Source organism: Simochromis diagramma, unplaced genomic scaffold (assembly GCF_900408965.1).
Source record: "Simochromis diagramma unplaced genomic scaffold, fSimDia1.1 OVJJ01000271.1, whole genome shotgun sequence".
In the NCBI taxonomy this organism is placed as follows: Eukaryota; Metazoa; Chordata; class Actinopteri; order Cichliformes; family Cichlidae; genus Simochromis; species Simochromis diagramma.
Genome location: NW_024386909.1, coordinates 1,886,261 through 1,906,125, shown reverse-complemented (window position 1 = coordinate 1,906,125; position 19,865 = coordinate 1,886,261). Strand labels below are relative to the sequence as shown.

General features: G+C 39.8%; 2 protein-coding genes across 3 annotated transcripts; one reads left to right on the top strand and one right to left on the bottom strand.

The window, feature by feature from the left end:
- Positions 1-4,924: 4,924 nt before the first annotated feature.
- Positions 4,925-13,216, bottom strand: tm9sf1 (transmembrane 9 superfamily member 1). 2 transcript variants are annotated; one of them, XM_040036215.1, is made up of 10 exons: positions 13,102-13,216; positions 12,719-12,988; positions 11,386-11,594; positions 10,612-10,743; positions 9,387-9,509; positions 8,923-9,281; positions 7,834-7,988; positions 7,428-7,613; positions 6,457-6,730; positions 4,925-5,980 (listed from the first exon to the last, which is right to left on the bottom strand). In XM_040036215.1, exons 3-10 carry the CDS (start codon positions 11,587-11,589, stop codon positions 5,587-5,589), a joined length of 1,827 nt encoding a protein of 608 aa, XP_039892149.1. In that variant the 5' UTR covers positions 11,590-11,594; positions 12,719-12,988; positions 13,102-13,216; the 3' UTR covers positions 4,925-5,586. The 2 variants fall into 2 exon arrangements, with proteins under 2 accessions (XP_039892149.1, XP_039892148.1); XM_040036214.1 differs by having other exon boundaries at positions 12,719-13,204.
- A 128-nt stretch (positions 13,217-13,344) lies between these two features.
- fen1 (flap structure-specific endonuclease 1) lies at positions 13,345-19,228 on the top strand. Its single transcript, XM_040036216.1, has 12 exons — positions 13,345-13,458; positions 13,893-13,987; positions 14,140-14,242; positions 14,395-14,497; positions 14,656-14,719; positions 15,066-15,175; positions 15,512-15,648; positions 15,903-15,969; positions 16,219-16,350; positions 16,446-16,597; positions 18,628-18,743; positions 18,978-19,228. The coding sequence occupies exons 2-11, from the start codon at positions 13,906-13,908 to the stop codon at positions 18,644-18,646; spliced, it is 969 nt and encodes a 322-aa protein (XP_039892150.1). The 5' UTR covers positions 13,345-13,458; positions 13,893-13,905; the 3' UTR covers positions 18,647-18,743; positions 18,978-19,228.
- Positions 19,229-19,865: the final 637 nt, after the last annotated feature.

The window sequence follows — 19,865 nt, the reverse complement described above, 5'->3', positions numbered from 1 at the left end:
GTGACCCTAAAACTTAACGTTCATGGAATAAAAATACAGTCTACTGGAAATCCCTATGAAAATCAAAACAATATATTTCATCATTCAGTGATCAAGCAAGACCCAATGTTCTCTCCAAGGGATGGAAGATACAAAATAACATTTTAAAAAAACATTGCTGTAGGATGTTTCTTTCAGCCACATTACATTATCAGAAAAAGTCAATAAGCCCGTTTTTCTTCCCTTTGTCAAAACAGACTGTCTAATTCTAATTATGAGCTTGAAAGTGCATTTGACATGCCCACTTTTATTTGTCAACACTTCCATCTAATAGCCTCACCCAAAGTAACAACTTTTAAAAAAAGAAAAGAAAAAAAACCCCACACAACAAAAACAAACAACCCACGATACACAAAAAAGGTTGTACTTAATTTTACTGTGGTCATAAAATAGTTACGTTAAAGACAGTCTCCGTTAAGTCAACATCAACAGAACATTAAAATGGCTTTCAGATAAAATCCACAGAAAATCTGATACACTCAGCTCAGTCATTGTTAGTAGCCGGCGTCATTTACAATAGCTGTGATGTTTAGTGATATTCCCTCTTATCCATGAGAGTGTAAACACTGGACGATGTGTATAAACCACCATTTAGGTGGTTGTGTGAGTCACGGGTGAGTAACAGGTGGTACCCCTTGGGGAAGCAACGTAGAGGAAGGAGTGCCAAAGTGGCCAATTAACCAGTTTTGAGCTGCTATTTTAAATAAAGCAGCGAGAGGCCACAAACCTTGTTCTTTTAAGCAATGTGTGGTTATTAAGAGTTTAAATTAAAAGGTCTGGTGGTATTGCAAGTACCGCCATTTAATTTGCTGCGTTCATTTATTTTTTTATGTTTATTTTATTTTATTTTTTTATTTTTTAACATTTCGCCGCAGTTCTATATTCTCAGGTAATTTAATACATTTTATATTAATTTGCCACGCCTCTGTCTTGTCAGTACAGAGTCTGTGTGCCTTTGTAACTGGAAAACCTTGGTGTTGGTGTTGTCAGTACCATTTAGTTACCCTTTCCTCTTCTCCTCCTTCAGGCCACCACACTTGGGACAGTAAAAAACCTGTTTCTCCTCTGTGACAGAGCTGGAAACAGCTTCAGTTTCAATCAATGAGTCAGATTGACCCAAAATTAAACATGAATTCACCTGTTTGTTGGTCAGTCCTTTCACCTCCTGTGGGTCATAATAACATTTCAGATTAAAGTGATGGACAAGAACTTTTAAGTTAAGGTTAGGGCTAAGCTAGGGCTCATATGTAGTGCTTGTCCTCTGTACACCATGCAAAGTGGCATTTTTGCTGTGGTCCTCCTTCCTTCGCACAGAGCTGGAAACAGTTCAGCAGTTTCAAAGATGTTGTTCCTCATCTCCTAATCAAGAGCTCTCTCAGCCCACATAGTGAGGTATGCCAGGGGGAGACTGCCTTCAAGGCTGCTGCCAGAACTCCACAAGTCTGTGAGGATAGGAAGACACAGGCCAAGTAAGCACAAGTCTATATGGTCCACATGGGTCAGCATGGTTACTGATGTGTGTTGGCATGAGTGACTTTAGATCAGAAAATACAAAAGTAAACCTCAGAGCTTTAAGGTTTTATTCTGGTGGCACGCTTTAAAACTTTGCCACCAAGTGTCGCCATTTGGGAAAAAAAACTGCTGTGAGCCAGTGGCTGTGATTGGGCTGGGTTCATTGAAGGCAGGTGTATTTGATTGCACTCTACTCTAGTCTAGTCTACTAATACACCACACTCCAAACCCACCTCGTATATTTTCTGTCTGCACAGATTTGTGACCCAGTATCAAGACTGTTTAGATAAAAAAAAAAATAACTATGGAATGCATTTCCTGAAAAAAAGCACTGCGAATGCTGATGCATGATTTTTTTTTTGTTGTTGCTGAAATCCTGTAATTTCTTAAATATTTGGGAAGCTTGTTAAATTTAACTGAAACACACATAATAATAATGCCAGTTTATGGAAGAGGCTGACTGCTTTATGAATTGGGTCACAAAAGAAGCTTAGCCCTCCACATTCCTGCCCACACCCACAAGCCTTAAAAAACCCACTTGGGAGCATTGCTCTAGGTCAGTCTTAGGACATATAGCACCATCCTGCTTTGTTTTAAGCTGTTTTCAGCAGAGAAACTGATTTCAAAGATGGGAGCTTGGGGATGCAAATCACTCTAAGTATGTACTTGCATTGTTGCTTATGAGCTAATATTAATAGAGTTAGCTAACCTCTAAGACAACTCGAAAGTCCTGTGTTGTAAGGCCATGATGTTAGCTGTTATTTTCTCTCTCCACTTCAGGTTCCTTTGGGTTTTAAAAGGTGGTCCAGATATCTGCCACTTTGGTAAATTTCAATTTTAAGGTGGTGACATCTGGTAGCAAATATTAAGAATGCAGTCAACCTAAAATGAAGACAGTTTGTAGGAGCAGGAACGGTTCTGTTTAAGGCTTGTCAGGCTACTATTTTTGGTTTAATTTTCTGTTCTAAAATCTCTCATGCAAACACATATTAGTGACCATGCTGACCCAGGCGGATCATATAGACTTGTGCTATAAGTCGGGCTTGGGATTCATTGCACCATCCTGCTTGGGTTTTTAAGGCGTTTCAGCAGGTACTTATCCCAGGGTTCTTGTTTTAATTTGTATCCCATTCAAAAATGGGAGGGAGATCTTAATAATCAATACATCGAGGATGATTGGAAAGGAACCATTAGCATAGTTAGGTCTACTTCTACCGCTTGCGAGAAACCCAATACAAACTTTTGCACCGCCTATATAAAGCTCCTAATGTTTTGCATAAGATTGCACCTCTTGTTTCCCCTTTATGTATCAAATGTCAAAAAGAAAATGTTATCTTTTTTCATTACTTCTGGAATGTAAACTATTAAAAGGTTTTGGAGTTCCATATCTCAAGAATTGAGCAATATTTTAAGAATCATATCCAATGGGACCCTGGATATTTTCTTTTTGGTTTAGCCTCAAAAGAAACAACTTTAACTTATCCACAACGTAAACTATGTGATAAACTATTGTTGCTGTAAATGTATTCTTATTAACTCGGTTAAGGATAAACCACCTACTGTTACTTTGTGGTACAGTGAATTGTTTAGAGTTATTCCTCATGAAAGAGTTGCTGCTATCTTAGCAGGAAATGAGAATTTGTTCCTCAATGTTGATCTCCCTTGCTTATTTATTTGCCAGATGATTTGTCCCAACTGAGAGGGGCCGGTTGTCTTTATGATGCCTGAGCACAAAGGAGTTCACTTCTGTCTCTTCTTTTTTAAATCTGTGGTTTAATAGATGGTAAATATTTGTCTTTTTTCTCTCTCTGTCCTTCCCATATCTGTGATTGCAAATGTGTGTAATTATTTTTAAATGTTTGTCATTCTGTTTGTTTTTGCTTTGTGCTGACAATGAATAAAAAATTAATCTTAAAAGAATTAACACTACAGTGTGTGTACTTTCTGTAAAAATAAATGTTTACTGAACTAAAAGTACAAATGTTTTCCATTAAAATATACTTCTAACTCTATAAAAAAGAGGTTTCGATGTTCTGTGTGTTTGTCTTTGGCGGGTAAAGAGTATGCAATATATTCAGTTTTAAAACTTATATTATATATAAATACATTAACTGTAGTAAGGCTATAATTAATGCTAGCTTATTTTAGTAAACGACACAGTCACAGTAAAGCCGCCCCGGTTGTATAACGGCTATCATCTGCAGAGAAATGGTTTATTTTCAGTGTTATTTTCAGCTAGCTTTTTGCTTTGAGTTAGACAAAGCAAAAAGCTAGCTGATACACTCCCCTTAGTTAACCTTTGTGTCTTAAAAACCTGGATTACCTGTAATTTCCTGCTTCTAAATTCAGATAAATCTTAGGTTTTTGTACTTGGCCCTAGAAAGTTTAGAAACAGAAACCTTGATTATTCAGGCCCAGTCTTATCTTAAACTAGTACCATCTCACCCTATTAGAGCACCTCGCTCTCAGACTCCTGGCTTACTTGTGTACTTACTAGGAAATTTAAAAGTAGAATGGGAGGCAGTCTTCAGCTTGCATACCCCTCTTCTCTGTAACCAGCTCCCAGTTGTGTTTGAGAGACAGACACTCTCTCCACTCTTAATATGGGGCTAAACATGTTCCTTTTTGATAAAGCATATAGTTAGGGCTAAATCAGGTGATAATGATAATCAGGCCTCAATCCTAAGGTAGGATTGATCCTGCAATTAACCTAGCTTCTTGTGATGAGTGTTTCTTCTTCACTCACCATGTGTCTTCTGTCCCGTCATCCTCCTCTAAGCTAAACCACTTACGGCAGATGGTTACCCCCTCTCTGAATCTAGTTCTGCCAAACATTTCGTCCTCTTAAAGAATAGTTTTGCTCTTCCCGCAGTCACCAAGTACTTGCTCATAGGTGCTTGTCTGATTATTTGGGTTTTTCTCTTTTAATGTAGGCCTCTTACAGTACAAAAAGTCTTGAGGAAACAGTTTGTGATAAAATGGAATTATGAGTTATGGATTGGCCTCTCCAGAGTACAGACCCCAACATGAAGGAGTGTAGCATCATCTTGACAGAAAACTGAACACAAGGCAACCAAAATCCAAGAAAGAGCTTTGAATGTCGTTCGAGAAGCCTGGGAGAACTATTCCTGAAGACTTCTTAAGAAATTAGAAGATGGCTCAGTTCCATGTACGTTTGCACTTTTCAAAACATTGCTGCAAACCATTTCACATTTTTCTAAAAAGAAATTAGATTGCATGAGACTTTTGCATAGCACTATAGATTTTGAGGTTATATAGCATTTCTTAGGATCTGGTGTGAGTATGAAGAAAGTTCTACTCAACAGTTGTGACAAAACAAGACTGAAGAGGGAAAAATCCAGAACACTGGCAGTATTGTATTAAAAAGAGTTTTACTGTAAAGACTATATTTACATCAGAACCAAAATCACAGTCAATGGAGACCACAGAATACAGTTACAATATTGCCCCCTTCCCCACCAACTTCAATCTAAAAGGCATCATTCTTTTTATCCGCTGCAAGGCCATGTGGAGCTCAAACAGGCCAGTGCAAAACAATGCGTTTATTAATAGCTCTTGCACAATAAGCCAAAACTACAGTACCATTCTGCTGGTCTCAGTAGGTAAAGTATATTGTGGGAAATTTAGGACATATAGCTCCAGCATAACTGTGATGGACCATGAAGCGGGAATCAGATGCTGCACAGTCTGAAAAAATCCATTCACTCACGTAGCAAATCCAACAATTTACCCATTTATCCCTGATGGGAAGCAATCATCCCTTTGTGTTGAAATATCCCCTTTTATCATAAATCTATGCGATTCCAGCCCCAAACTCATCTGAGCTTTCACCAATCCAGCACGCTGTCCAAGTTTAACTATTAACCCCTTTTAAATCAAGGAAAAGGCCCCTGTTTCTCCTCACTTTAATGCAACAGGTGTGTATGAGTGAAAAAGCAAAAGAGGAGAATGAAGATTGTCTTTGTGTGCTAAGTGGAAATGTCTGTTTTAAGTTGCGTGTTTCAAATTGAATTTCTAGTCCATCTTGAGGCTACGATAGATGTAGCGAATAAATGCCAATGAGGACCAGAAGGACACGCTGCCCAGCATCAGGGAGAAGACCATCGCTGTGAGCAGGGAGTACCCAAAGAACTCAGTGCTTTGCACCAGGCCGCTCATAGAGGACCGGTTCCTATAGTAGAAAACAGAGTAGACAAAGATGAAGATGCCGGTGGATCCCGTGCTTAGCACACTCCTCCACCACCATTGGTAGTCTTCGCCAGACAGCAGGAAGTAGGTCAGTGCCACAGAGATGCAGGCGCCCACAGACAGGAGAATGGCGAAGACACACAGCAGGATACCGTACAGCGTGTAGTGCTCTCTTCCCCAAACAGTGGCAAAGATGTAGTACAGCTCCACTGAGATGGCACTTAGGGAAAGATTGGATGGAAAACAGAGTTAAAAATCCAAAAATGAGAGGGAGTAATTCTAATAGTTTATTTTACGGAAGTCAATCAATCTAAATTCAGCTTCGATGTATACTTATGTAAATGGTGCATTAAAAAAAAGAAAGAAAAAAAGAATGAAGTGCAGCAGTTCCTGGATATTTTCCTGTTTAGTTTTAATTACAGGAAACATTAGTGAATAATGAGCAGTGATCTATAAAACATGTGAATGCAAATGAGATGACAAAAAAAACAAAACAAAAAAATTCACTTTTGCAATAACTGCCTATTATCTTCCTAGGGCTCTGGATGATGGGTTTCCCTTTAATAGTTCACAAGTCTAATGTTAATTACTTGTGATTAAAACCATAAAGTGTTTTATTGTCACCTTTTCTAATCTCTGATCTATGACTACACTTCTACAAATCTCCCCTTGACTAAACACCTGAGGTCAGCTCACCTGAAGGGAAGGAAGCCACCGATGGCCATGTGCACAATCGTATGTTTGTACCAGGGCTGAGTCGGGATCTGTCTGGGGATGTTACGGGTGCGGCACGGTGCCTGGAAGCTGCCAGCTCGGTTCTTTCCCACAATGCCACCAATGATTGTTAGCGGGAAGCCCACCAGCAACCAAGCACCCAGCAGCAGGAGCACGGTGGTGGCCGGCAGAGCCTGAGTAGAGCCGCTCCACCAGTGGACAGAGTTCACTACACTCCACGTGAAGAACAGTGGAGCTGGAGGGATGAATAATCAAGTTAATAAAAGAGAAGCATCTAATAATCCATGTAATGTTTCCTTTGAGGGTTGCTAGACAGCATTATGTCATAAGGAACGTGAACAAAATACTGCAAAGTGAACACAGATTCATGAGTAAATAATTTACTTGGTGGATTGTACATTCAACTATTACAACTAAGTTCCTTTCATTTACTTTGAGGGTTTTTAAGCTTATATTTAATAACATAGTTATGAAAAACTGTGACAAAGAGTAGGTTAATGGCATTCAGCACAAAGCCCAACTGGGAAACAAACCAGAGATCAGCTGGAGAGACCATCTGTGCCCACATGGTGTATACCTTCACCATCAAGTCATCCCGCAAAATACTATCAAAATCAATTATATTGATTGTTCAAAACAATTTTGCAAAAGTTAAAAAAAAGCACATGGAAACTGACCACATCCAAGTGCAGATATGAGAATGGAAATATCTCATTATCTAACTAAATCAGACATTAAGTCTTTAATCTTTAACCTGCCAGCTCCTTTGTAAATGGTCAACACGAGGTTTGAGTGCGGCAGATAACTATTTCGCATTTCAAAAGTGTTGCTAGGAGGCCGAAAAACACGCACACCAACCGCACAGCCTTTGATGAGAAACTGACACGTGAACATGTGCTTTTAAATGCCGGGTCGCTTCCATTTTCACTTACCGGAGAAGAGAGATGATGTGAGGATGATGTTCCACACCCAGCGCTGGCCGTTGATCTGTGTGTAGAAACTGCACGAGACGTAGCCTGACACACAGCTGGTCAGAGCATACAGGACGATGGATGCTGAATTGATGGCGCCATGGCGGTGCACATTGAACATTCCCAGCAATGCCATGAGGATTATCGCTAAAGCAAACAAAGGACATATTTAGGCCCTTTATGTATATACAAGTTTCAGGTTTTCCCTTTTACTCTAATGCTTGGGACAAAGACTGTTGTTATCGGATAGAGGTGCTCAGAAAACCAGAATGCTCCATTTCAAAGGGAATAAAAAAACAAGACACCTCACTGGGATTTAACAGGCCAGTGTTTCATTGTGTTTGTGAATTTGAGAGTCAATACTCACCTGTGGCAAGGGTAAGGAACTGAGCCCCAACTCCCAGCACAGCACAGAGCAAGCTTTTGAAAGGAGGAAACCTAAATACATCAGTATGGATGATTTTCCAACCATTGTCTCCTTGGTCCAGATCATCGCAGCCACCCTCCTCTTCCACATTGTACCTGAAGGTGAAAGCAAAGTATTTTTATGACTGGGAGAACCAAAACGAGAGCAAGAAAAGTCTCTGCTATATTTACAGGTCTTGCAGGTAATACAGGTCCAGGAATTGCATACAATTTTGCACATTTAGGCCAAAAAGAAACTACATTAAGGACTAAACTTCAAATTAAAGCTTTTATTTAAACATAGTAAAATGAGAGCTTGGAGACAGAAAAAAAAACAACAACAAAAGCCCTTAAAGTGTTCAACAGATAAAAAGAAATAAATATATATATATATATATATATATATATATATATATATATATATATGTATAAAATAAAGAAAAGGAAAATCTCAGATTTTCCTGCACACACATCTCCTGGTTTTACGGAAAATGGTCTGAAAAAGAGAATATCCAGTAAGCTGCTCATTGCTTTCCATTGAGCTGGCAGGAAGGCAACAGTATCTCAAATAACCACTCGTCACGACCAACGTGGAAGAGCATCTGAATAAAAAACATGTCCAACCTTGAAGCAGATGGGCGTAAAGCAGCAGAACTCACTTGTGCTACTCCTGTCAGCCAAGAACAGGAAACTGGGGCTACAATCTCAATCAGCTTACCAAAGTCAGATATGAGAAGACTAGAAAAACTGTCTGGCCCTTTGATTTTGGTGTTAACAACGTGAAAGCATGCCTTATATCAACAAATCAGGCTGGTAGTGGTGGTGTGATGCTGTGGGAGATACTTTCTTGGTCCACTTTGGCCTCCTACAGTATTGTGCCCAAGGGTTCTTTGGCAGGCAGACTGAAGCAGCTGGGAATTGCACCTCCAACCTTCTGTGCTCAGCCAACCCATTATTAAACCACATTAAAGGCACAAAGAGACCTGACATTTTGTTTTGTCTTTTATATTCAAGCAATGCATTATTCACTGTCTTTGCGTCACTTACTCACCTAGCAAAGTCATTCTTAAGGACTCTCATGAGAATGATGATGACGAAGCCAAGAAGCAGCACCACCAGCACCAGTGAGTTAATGATGGACAGCCAGTGGATCTCCAGTGTTTTGGGGAAGAACGAGTAGTCTCTGAGACGCTCGGCTCTCCGGGAATAGGGCAGAGATGATTCAAACCAGTGCACGCTGTAGGTATGGGTCACCGTCAGGCTGCCTCCGCCTACTCCGACACCCCCCACTGCTGCACCTGCCCCCTCCTCTAATGGAACAGGCTTAACGTCTTTTACTGAGACATTGGCGAAGATCACATAGTCGCCGTTGTACTCAATGTTGAAATCCAGGTGAGTCCACAAACCCACCTGATAGAACAGAAAAGAGGCAGGAGTTTAGAAGTAAGAGGAATGAAGCTTAGTTTGGTTTACCAAAAGCTTAGCATATCAATAAAACATTTCTATAGTTTCTACCTTGTGGCTGTGAGGCAGGAAACCACTCTCCTCTATGTATCCTACAAAACCCCAAATTGGAATATCGTCCAGGACAAATTCAAAGTAGTACAGCTCCTCAATGGCCTCACGAAGCTCGTCCACCTACCAAGGAAAAAAACAAGCACCAACAGTTAACAGATGACATATTTTAAGCAGTAGTTGTTGTCATCGTTTGTTCTAACATGAAGGGATCACTGTTTTTTGTCCTTGTCGATATACATGGTCTAGAAATAGTGTCTCTGTATGTTGCTATTAATTTGTATGTAACATCAACCTGGCAGAGAGTCTACAGATGAAAATTAGCCAAGGGCTATAATCTGGCACATTTACATTTGTTAAAATATTCATTAATATGTATTGTCCCTCTTTTTTTTTTTTTATTAGAACAAGGTTGTGGCCTCACATAATGAAACAGCTGTGCTAAAGTTGTACAGATGTTTATTATGTGAAACTGCTATTTTACAGACTCCAAGGTTCAGCATACAACAAAGTACAGGTGTAACAGCAAATATCAAGAGGGATTAGATCCTGATACGGATACATGTATCCAAGGTAACAAAGGATGAAAGACTTCCATAAAATGCAAAAAACCCCAAAAGTTTTAGTTTTATTATCTTATCCAGGAAAAGAAAAAATAACTGCTACAGACCAGCAGATCTAAAAAGGAAATCCGTTTGCACATAATTTCTGGCCACTTTGAGAATGGCCTTGATTTCCATTAAACAAGGTCCAGGAAACATTCCTCAGAGATTTTGAGCACAGTCAATGCGATGTTTATTTAAGCTTTGTGACATGGTTTGTTAACCTCCTTGAAGCAGAAGATGGTACACGGAGGTGGTCAGCCAGTTCTGACTCATCAGACCAGGAAACATTTCTCCAGTCTTTGGTGAGCCTGTGTGAACTGTAGCCTCTGCTGTCCTGACAGGTGCTGTAGCCCATCCACTCTACTGTCATTTTATATGTCCAGAGATGCTCTTTTGCATACCTTGGTTGTAGGAGCCATTTTTGGGTTAATACCCCATGTTGCCACTAGAGGTCCCCTTTTTCAGTTTTCTGTATGGGAAACTCGAGTTGAGGAGTAGAATAGCATTTTTGTTTCATTTGTAAGCGGTGCTGGTCAAAGCTTTCAGTGTTTGCAGTTTATAACCAACCAGTTTTCTGATGTTAAGCATGTTAACTATTACAAATTTACTCGTGTAAATACCTGTTTTTCTGAAAGAGTGAGCTGGCAGAGAATTGTTTTCTCCACATTCTTTTTGAAGCGGATGTTATATAAAGACTCAGCCATTCTGTCACCATCCAGCACTTCTCCCAGGCTCAGAGATTTATGATGCACCTGATGAAAGAAGTATTAGCATTTAATATACAGGATTAGTTGATCATAATTCTGAGAGCAGTTATTTTAAAACTGCCAGCTAAATAAAAATCAATACAATGTTACTCCGGCCTTTGAAAATGCAGGCTAAACTGCTACCAACACAATCAAACTTCCAATAATGACTTTTCCCTTAAACCTGTGAGCCATTAAATAAACTATCAACTTAAAGGAAAAGCTTGTGTTTTGGTGGAATGTGTGAATTCCTAACAGCAAATCAGTTACACAAAATTATTATTATTATTACTCTTATGTTTCAAGATGTCATTTTTTATCACATTTTTACAAGAAAATGCCATGATCTTTCTATAAAAAGACACTTCTTTACTCAACATGAATTAATACGCGTTTTCAGATTTTTTGGTTGGGAGTAACACTTCACCTCAATATCACATCCTCACGTAGAAACAAACAGATAAGGGATAAAATATAACATAGTAAAGTCTTTTCTTTGGACTCTGAGATAAAAATATGTTCACAGGAACTGGAGATGTAAGCCCTGAGATTCAGATATTATCATTACACTCTCATCGACATGTCTCCAGTTCCTCTGTTTTGTTACAACAGACCAACACCACGCAGTGACACAGAACTAACACTGACCTTCTCCGGCCTGCAAACAGGCAATGTGTAATAGTGATATGTCTCCTGGGGGTTATGATAAGGGCCCACTTTGTTGACATAAAGAGTCACATTGTCTCCAATCTTGTAACCAAGGGCCCAGCCTAAGAACAAGAACAGGATCAAGACAGAGTGCAGCATCATCCTCTGACAGCCACCTGACGTGCGTCCTGTTCCACGACACATGGCCCCTGTTGAAAACACGACAGCTTATCAGTTCAGGTTCATTTTAAGCTAGCCCGTCTCTCACTTTTGTGCATTTCAAATGTGGCACATAATTATCTTAACGCAGAGAGGTAGAACTGAACAATTTTATGCAACGTCATTCCTGCGATGCTTCAACAAACACAGCAGAAAATGATGAAACTGGCTCAAACACAGATGCTGTGTAACCACAGTGAATTGCAATGCATTTCATCAGTTTCATCAGCCCAAAAGAGGGTTTGGAATCAAATAAGCATCGTCAATTTCTGTATGTTGGAGTTTACAAGAGCAAAAAATAAGTAACATGGCTCAGAGCTTAAGTTTTCATCCAGGTGCAGAGTTTCAGAGTTGCTTTCAATTTCAAAGTATATTAGACAAACATTAGTGTTCATGTTATGCTTAACTTGCATATGAACATGTATTAAGTTTGTGTTGGAATGGTGACGCATTTTGATACAATGCCACACCTCCCCTTTCATTTGCATACTCTACAAAGCACACAAATGTGTTCCCTATCAACCACATTTCCTGAAAAACCACAATCCTCACATTTTTTATGCAAGTGATAGAAGGAGAACTTCAGAAGGGCGACCTAAAGTTATTGTTGATGTGGCATTAGTGTTGAATTTCACAGCAATGCAAATTTGGTCTGAGTGGTAAAGTTGCAATGCCTTTGACATAAGCCAGATCACTTTTTGATCGTCCCCTGTGACGAACTAAAGAGTAGCGTCACAGCTCTATGCACATCTGAACTTTTTACTAATTACAGGACTACATAAGTAGCCCATAAAGTATTTAGAAAGACTCAAGCCAAAGAGTTAAATCAGTTGAATGAATAATAGCAGCAAACAGGCAGAAACAGGCAGAAATGCCTCACACAGCGAGATAAGTAATAGTATATACAAGAACTGTAATAAGCAGTAAGAGCAAGGTCGCAACACTACAAGCTCTGTCCTGCTTCTGTGGACAGCAGTATGCTTATAATCAAAGGGGGCCTCCTTAAATTAAGTAAAGCAAGCGATTCATCCACATCAACACTGTTTTACTCCAAATAAGCACATGCTCGCTAAAAAAAAAGACTACAACAACGAAATCAACACAGTCGATCTACCGTTCTCTCCGTCGTCAGTCCCGATGCTCCAGATCCAACAAAATCTGTCTGTCCGCCGGCTTCCTTGGACTTCAGGCCCCAGTAGGCTGCTCTCTTCTCCGCTACACTGGAGCTCAGTGTGAAGATTCAGCCTTACAGCCGAGCATCTTGGAAATTCTTGATACTTTGTGTAAACGTAATATCACTACCTTCATATCCGGGTACACTGAGTACTTTTATTCACACATGGGCCAGTGTGGAAGAAGAAGAAGAGCTCCGACTCCACGTCACCTTACAAAATAAAAATAACGACGACTCGGCTGAGTTTTCCGGATTGGGCGGGGAAACAAGAATACACCTGAAATGTTACCGGTTAATCCCAGCCGGTGACAAATTTCACTCACAAGCAATGTAAAATAAACGTGGAGTATTTACGGTCTTTAACGCCTCGGGAAATGATGAACTAAAAGGTAGGAGTTCGCAGCTTTCGACGGTGTTATTTTTCCCCCTTTTTCCAATAAACCGGATTTCCTTCAACGGTAAATAACCAATCAGTGCCTTCGCGGGTCTTCCGTGTCGGAACTCAGGCCTGATTAATAAACCCTGCACTATCGATGCACGGGTTTTAGGAGTACCTGGAAGTGCGGCGCTCGATAGATCGATAGAAAATGCCTGCTATTTGATTTCCCGCGAAACAGTCACAATTCCTCGCGCTCTAGGACGTGGAGTAGCTGCACGAGCTGAAGCATTTTACTAAATTGGTGAGTCCGTTGTAAATGTTAACATTATATAACCTGAAAGCTAGCTTTGATAATAGATGGCTACATCCTGTGGCATTTTCATTGAGGTCAGCTGGTACACACTAGTAGATCAAAGCCAGGACACATTTCTGCTCTCCAGTTTGCTTACATGAACCCGTCGATTTAAAGATCATTGTAAATTCACAAACCTGGCACACACATTGCTGAGAGATAACAAATGACGTGGAGCTCGTCTTTTAATTGATACGAAGCCTCCGTTTAAAAAAAAAAAAAAAAAAAAAGGTTCGTATTTGTAAATAACTTGTACTGTGACCTCATTGTTTTCTCAAGCTTCTGCAGACCTGCACCAGTGATGGGGCCTTTGTGAAATGCAGTTGGGATGGAAATGACACAGCATGTTAATCCAAGAGCTTCACTCTCTCTCTTGTTCTCAGATATTCTGACACAATGGGAATACACGGACTTGCCAAGCTAATTGCTGACCAGGCCCCTGGTGCCATTAAAGAGCAAGACATAAAGAACTTCTTTGGTAACTGTTCCAGAATACACTCCTTATACATAAGTGATGCATGAGTGTCGGTCTACCCTCAGTTTGTTGCAACATACAGTCTGTATGATGCATGATGGAATGCTAACTCTTTATGTCATTGTTGAACAAGCACCTCTTTTCACCTTCTGTAGGCAGGAAAATTGCTATTGATGCCTCTATGTGCATCTACCAGTTTCTGATTGCTGTGCGACAGGATGGTAACGTTCTACAGAATGAAGATGGAGAGACAACAAGGTACTGCTGCAACAATAAACATTTAAAATTGAATAAGAAGACCTAATTGTAGATCCTTTGCAGATGCAGTAGTTCCTCTGTTGAAACTTAGTGATTTGTAGCTCAGGTCTGAGTACACAAGAATAATTTTTGCCTTTACTCCTTTCTTCAAGCCACCTAATGGGAATGTTCTACCGCACCATCCGCATGTTGGAACATGGAATCAAACCTGTGTATGTGTTTGACGGCAAGCCCCCACAGCTCAAGTCAGCAGAGGTGAGTAAGGATTTCCTCTGGTCCTCACCCATCTGCAAATGGAAAGATTTGTTTTCAGTGCAGTGGATTTCTGTCACTCATTTATGTCAGCAACTCCTTACATGCTCTGTTTCATACTGACAGCTCTCTCTCATTCTGATCGTGTCTTCATCTTCTAGCTTGAGAAAAGAGGGGAGAGGAGAGCCGAAGCTGAGAAGATGCTTGCCCAGGCCCAAGAAATTGGTAAAGACTTTGGGGGGGGGGGTTGTTGGTCAAAGAGTTTAAAGTCAGCATGGTTTGTTGGAAGTTGCTAGTTTTTAAACCAAACTTGAACTCAGACTATATCACAAGTATTATGGGAAAGTCTGTGAACATGTTTTCCTTTAGGCATGAAAGTCTACCGTAATTGTCGGACTATAAGCCGCTACTTTTTGCACAAGCTTTTGAACCCTGCGGCTTTTAGTCAAGTGCTACTAATGTATGTACAAAAACAGGATTTTCCCCTGATTTTAGCTTGTGCGGCTAATATTCAGGTGCGCTTTGTAGTCCGGAAAATACTGTAATTGGATTTTATTCTCTCTCAAACCAGGGGAGCAAGAGAACATTGACAAGTTCACTAAGCGTCTGGTTAAAGTCACCAAGCAGCATAATGATGAGTGTAAGAAGCTCCTGACCCTGATGGGAGTGCCTTACATTGAGGTGAGATTTCTATTTCTACACATTTTTGTGGCATCGAGAATATTTCCACACTTATTACACAGTTTGGAGACATCCCTCCCATGAATGATTTGTGTTTTAGTGTTTTTACAATATAATAGGCTTCTTATCCTCTTACCCTTACTAAGTTACAGTTACACAGTCCAGCTGGGGTCAATCACAGAGAAAGACAGAAATGTAATGAAATTATGCCTAAAGCTTAAAAATATACATGAATTGGGATTCTGCAGTGCAGTTTGAGGTAGTTGCATTAAGACAGATTGTGTGTATCATTCTGTTAGATGTAATTTTATTTATTTATTTTTCATTTCCTTAAAGGCTCCATGTGAAGCTGAGGCCAGCTGTGCTGCTCTGGTTAAAGGAGGGAAGGTGTTTGCCACGGCAACAGAGGATATGGACGGGCTGACCTTTGGGACAAACATCCTTCTCAGACATCTCACAGCCAGCGAAGCAAAGTATGAACCGGCATCGCCTTTGACAGAGATATTAGCAGAGTGGAAATGACTTAAAGCTGTTGCCTTAATTCTACATCAGATTTATGTTTACCATATGAATATATGTGTATATGAGATGGTTTAAATGAATAAGTTCACGCTTAAAATTCATAAATTTGAACCAAGTTTCGAGGTTTTAGGATTTGGTAGTTTGATACCCACTATAGCAGCATAAATAGTAGTCATTAACTATAAGCTGTTCATTATTGTTTCAGGAAACTTCCTATTCAAGAGTTCCACTTCAATCGCATCCTGCAGGACATTGGCCTGACCAATGAACAGGTACATTTTTTTTTTCCTGACTTTTACAAAGGTTTATATAAATAAGTTTCTCTTTAAATCTGAAGCACTTCCCGTGCTTCTCTCATGATGACACAACTATCACCTAGTGCGTGTCAGCATGCTGTGCTGTTTGTTCAAAGATATGTGGTGGTACTCTCCTGGCTATCAGATGTTTGTGCTGTGGAGCTTTAAACACAACATTAATCTCAGTCTTTCTTGACATTTCCTCCTTTCCATACTCCATCCCAGTTCATTGACCTGTGTATTCTGTTGGGCTGTGACTACTGCGGCACTATCAAGGGGATCGGCCCAAAGAGAGCAATCGACCTCATCAAACAGCACGGCAGCATCGAAGAGATTCTAGAGAACATCGATTCCAATGTAAGTTAAAGGTTGCTGTAGTCTGTAGTGCAGGTCAGCTGAGCGAGGTGCTGGTTCTGATTCTGTGTGTGTGTGCAATGCTTGTCTTTATGCAGAAGCACCCTGCTCCAGAAGACTGGCTGTACAAAGAAGCCAGGGGTTTGTTTTTGAAGCCAGAAGTGGTGGATTGTTCTACAGTGGAGCTGAAGTGGAACGAGCCGGATGAGGAAGGACTGATCCAATTCATGTGCGACGAGAAACAGTTCAGGTGAACTAAATATTGACTCATTCTTATCTTCTGCTTTACCTATTTACTTAGTTTGACTGAGATGATCTGTTGTTGCTGTGACTTTGACTACACACACTTTTTGTTTAATGTTTGACCACTAGGTGGCACTGTTGTCTCTGTACATGAAGTGTTTCTGGCATCTTTTGCGTTCAATGGTTGATCATCTGCCTCCATCCAATCCTATCGTCCTCCTGTCAGACAAACCCTCTGCATGTCCTCCTTTACTACAAACCGGATTCCAAAAAAGTTGGGACACCAAACAAATTGTGAATAAAAACTGAATGCAATGATGTGGAGATGGCAAATGTCAATATTTTATTCAGAATAGAACATAAAACACGGAACAAAAGTTTAAACTGAGAAAATGTATCATTTTAAGGGAAAAATATGGTGATTCAAAATGTCATGGTGTCAACAAATCCCAAAAAAGTTGGGACAAGGCCATTTTCACCACTGTGTGGCATCTCCCCTTCTTCTTACAACACTCAACAGACGTCTGGGGACCGAGGACACCAGTTTCTCAAGTTTAGAAATTGGAATGCTCTCCCATTCTTGTCTAATACAGGCCTCTAACTGTTCAATCATCTTGGGCCTTCTTTGTCGCACCTTCCTCTTTATGATGCGCCAAATGTTCTCTATAGGTGAAAGATCTGGACTGCAGACTGGCCATTTCAGTACCCGGATCCTTCTCCTACGCAGCCATGATGTTGTGATTGATGCAGAATGTGGCCTCTCATTATCTTGTTGAAAAATACAGGGTCTTCCCTGGAAGAGATGACGTTTGGATCGGAGCATATGTTGTTCCAGAACCTGAATATATTTTTCTGCATTGATGGTGCCTTTCCAGACATGCAAGCTGCCCATGCCACACGCACTCATGCAACCCCATACCATCAGAGATGCAGGCTTCTGAACTGAGCGTTCATAACAACTTGGGTTGTCCTTGTCCTCTTTGGTCCGGATGACATGGCGTCCCACATTTCCAAAAAGAACTTCAAATCGTGACTCGTCTGACCACAGAACAGTCTTCCATTTTGCCACACTCCATTTTAAATGATCCCTGGCCCAGTGAAACGCCTGAGCTTGTGGATCTTGCTTAGAAATGGCTTCTTCTTTGCACTGTAGAGTTTTCAGCTGGCAACGGCGGATGGCACGGTGGGATTGTGTTCACTGACAATGGTTTCTGGAACTATTACTGAGCCCATTCTGTGATTTCCTTTACAGTAGCATTCCTGTTTGTGGTGCAGTGTCGTTTAAGGGCCCGGAGATCACGGGCATCCAGTATGGGTTTACGCCCTTGACCCTTACGCACAGAGATTTTTCCAGATTCTCTGAATCTTTGGATGATGTTATGCAGTTGATGACGATAACTGCAAAGTCTTTGCAATTTTTCACTGGGTAACACCTTTCTGATATTGCTCCACTATCTTTCTGCGCAACATTGTGCGAATTGGTGATCCTCTACCCATCTTGGCTTCTGAGAGACACTGCTACTCTGAGAAGCTCTTTTTATACCCAATCATGTTGCCAATTAACCCTAATTAGTGTTAATTGGTCTTCCAGCTCTTCGTTATGCTCAAATTACTTTTTCCAGCCTCTTAATGCTACTTGTCCCAACTTTTTTGGGATTTGTTGACACCGTGGAATTTTGAATCAACATATTTTTCCTTTAAAATGATAAATTTTTTCAGTTTAAACTTTTGTTTTTATGTCCTATTCTGAATAAAATATTGACATTTGCCGTCTCCACATCATTGCATTCAGTTTTTATTCACAATTTGTTTAGTGTCCCAACCTTTTTGGAATCCGGTTTGTACATCTATGAACCTCCTCTGTGCTTCTCCTCTTTTCCTCCTGCCTGACGCCTCCACTTCTTTAGAAAAAGAAACAGATATTTGATGTACAGTGTGTTCATCCTTGCAGGTTTATACATTTTTGCCTGTTAAATATGTGAACGAACATGCTCATAGGATAAGTAGCTTTTATTTATTTTGTGTATGTGTGTGCAGTGAGGACAGGATTCCGTAACGGCTGTAAGAAGATGTGAAGAGCAGACAGGGCAGCACGCAGGGACGTTTGGACTCTTTCTTCACTGTCACTGGGTCTCTGTCGTCATAAGCGAAAGGTACATGTCAGAAAAACTATGGTACTGAGTGTGTGTTCCTTTTTTGTTTTGTTGTTTGTTTTTCTGTGTTTAAAATTCTTTCTATTCCTCTTGTAAACTATAAAAAGCAGGCAGAAGTGTTTGACTGAATATTTAATTTAGATCTCGTTATAAAAACAGGAAACTGCTGGTGTAAAGACTCATTTCTTTTCTTAGTCCTGACACTTTCTATACTGCTTTCTTTTTCTTTGTCAGGAACCTGAGATTAAAGGATCAGCAAAGAAAAAGCAGAAAACTGGAGCCACACCAGGCAAATTTAAGAAAGCCAAATAGACTGAATGTATCCATAAATTAATCTGAGATGTTATTGTGATGAGTGATGTTTGGAGTTAAGACAAAAGGAAACTGCTACTGTTACTTTTTGTAACTTTCTGTTGTATCACCTAACGAAACCTGAGCTAGCTGTATTTTAATGAGTGTTGGACATTTTTATTTCAAGTGTGGAATAAAAAAAATAAATAAATAAAAAAAAAAAAAAAGTTTTTTGTAAAGATCCTCATTTGTTGCCCTTTAACAGTACTGTACAAAAGTCTGAAACTTCCCCTCTTATCTTTATATTTTGCTACCAATGAGCTAGCCAATAGTTCTCCAGACTTCCCTAATGTCTTGCAAAGTCTTTTTTTTGTCCTCTCACTTTCAGTCTACTCCTTGCATTCCAACCACCATGGCAACATAGCAAACAACTAATTTCAAACTTTGCAACAAGGTGATTTCCAAAAAAAATGTTATTCTATGGCCATGATACAAAAAGCTATTAGGCGAAAATCTACTTTTATGAGTCAAATATTTTAGAATACACTTGGTTTATAGATAACATAAGATAAAACCTTTATTAGTCCCAAAAGTGGGAAATTTACTTGGTCATGGCAGAAAGTGGACAGTATAAAGTTAAGAGCAGCAAAAATTAAGAAAAAAAACAAAAAAATCAAATCAATTTAAATGAAAAAAAAAAAAAAAAAAAAAAAAAAAAAAAAAAACTTTGTCACAGGTAGTGGAAAATAAAATGTTCAAATGTACAGGGAGTGCAGAATTATTAGGCAAGTTGTATTTTTGAGGAATAATTTTATATTGAACAACACATGT

What these genes read in the sequence shown, in the direction of transcription:
- tm9sf1 (XM_040036215.1), bottom strand. Translation starts at nt 11,589, where the DNA reads ATGTGTCGTGGAACAGGACGCACGTCAGGTGGCTGTCAGAGGATGATG. An exon ending in CTGTTTGCAGGCCGGAGAAG is followed by an intron (nt 10,744 to 11,385) that starts GTCAGTGTTAGT and finishes TTCTTTCATCAG; the next exon opens with GTGCATCATAAATCTCTGAG. An exon ending in GGTGGCTTCCTTCCCTTCAG is followed by an intron (nt 5,981 to 6,456) that starts GTGAGCTGACCT and finishes TCTTTCCCTAAG; the next exon opens with TGCCATCTCAGTGGAGCTGT.
- fen1 (XM_040036216.1), top strand. Translation starts at nt 13,906, where the DNA reads ATGGGAATACACGGACTTGCCAAGCTAATTGCTGACCAGGCCCCTGGT. An exon ending in CACAGCTCAAGTCAGCAGAG is followed by an intron (nt 14,498 to 14,655) that starts GTGAGTAAGGAT and finishes TTCATCTTCTAG; the next exon opens with CTTGAGAAAAGAGGGGAGAG. An exon ending in TTGGCCTGACCAATGAACAG is followed by an intron (nt 15,970 to 16,218) that starts GTACATTTTTTT and finishes ACTCCATCCCAG; the next exon opens with TTCATTGACCTGTGTATTCT.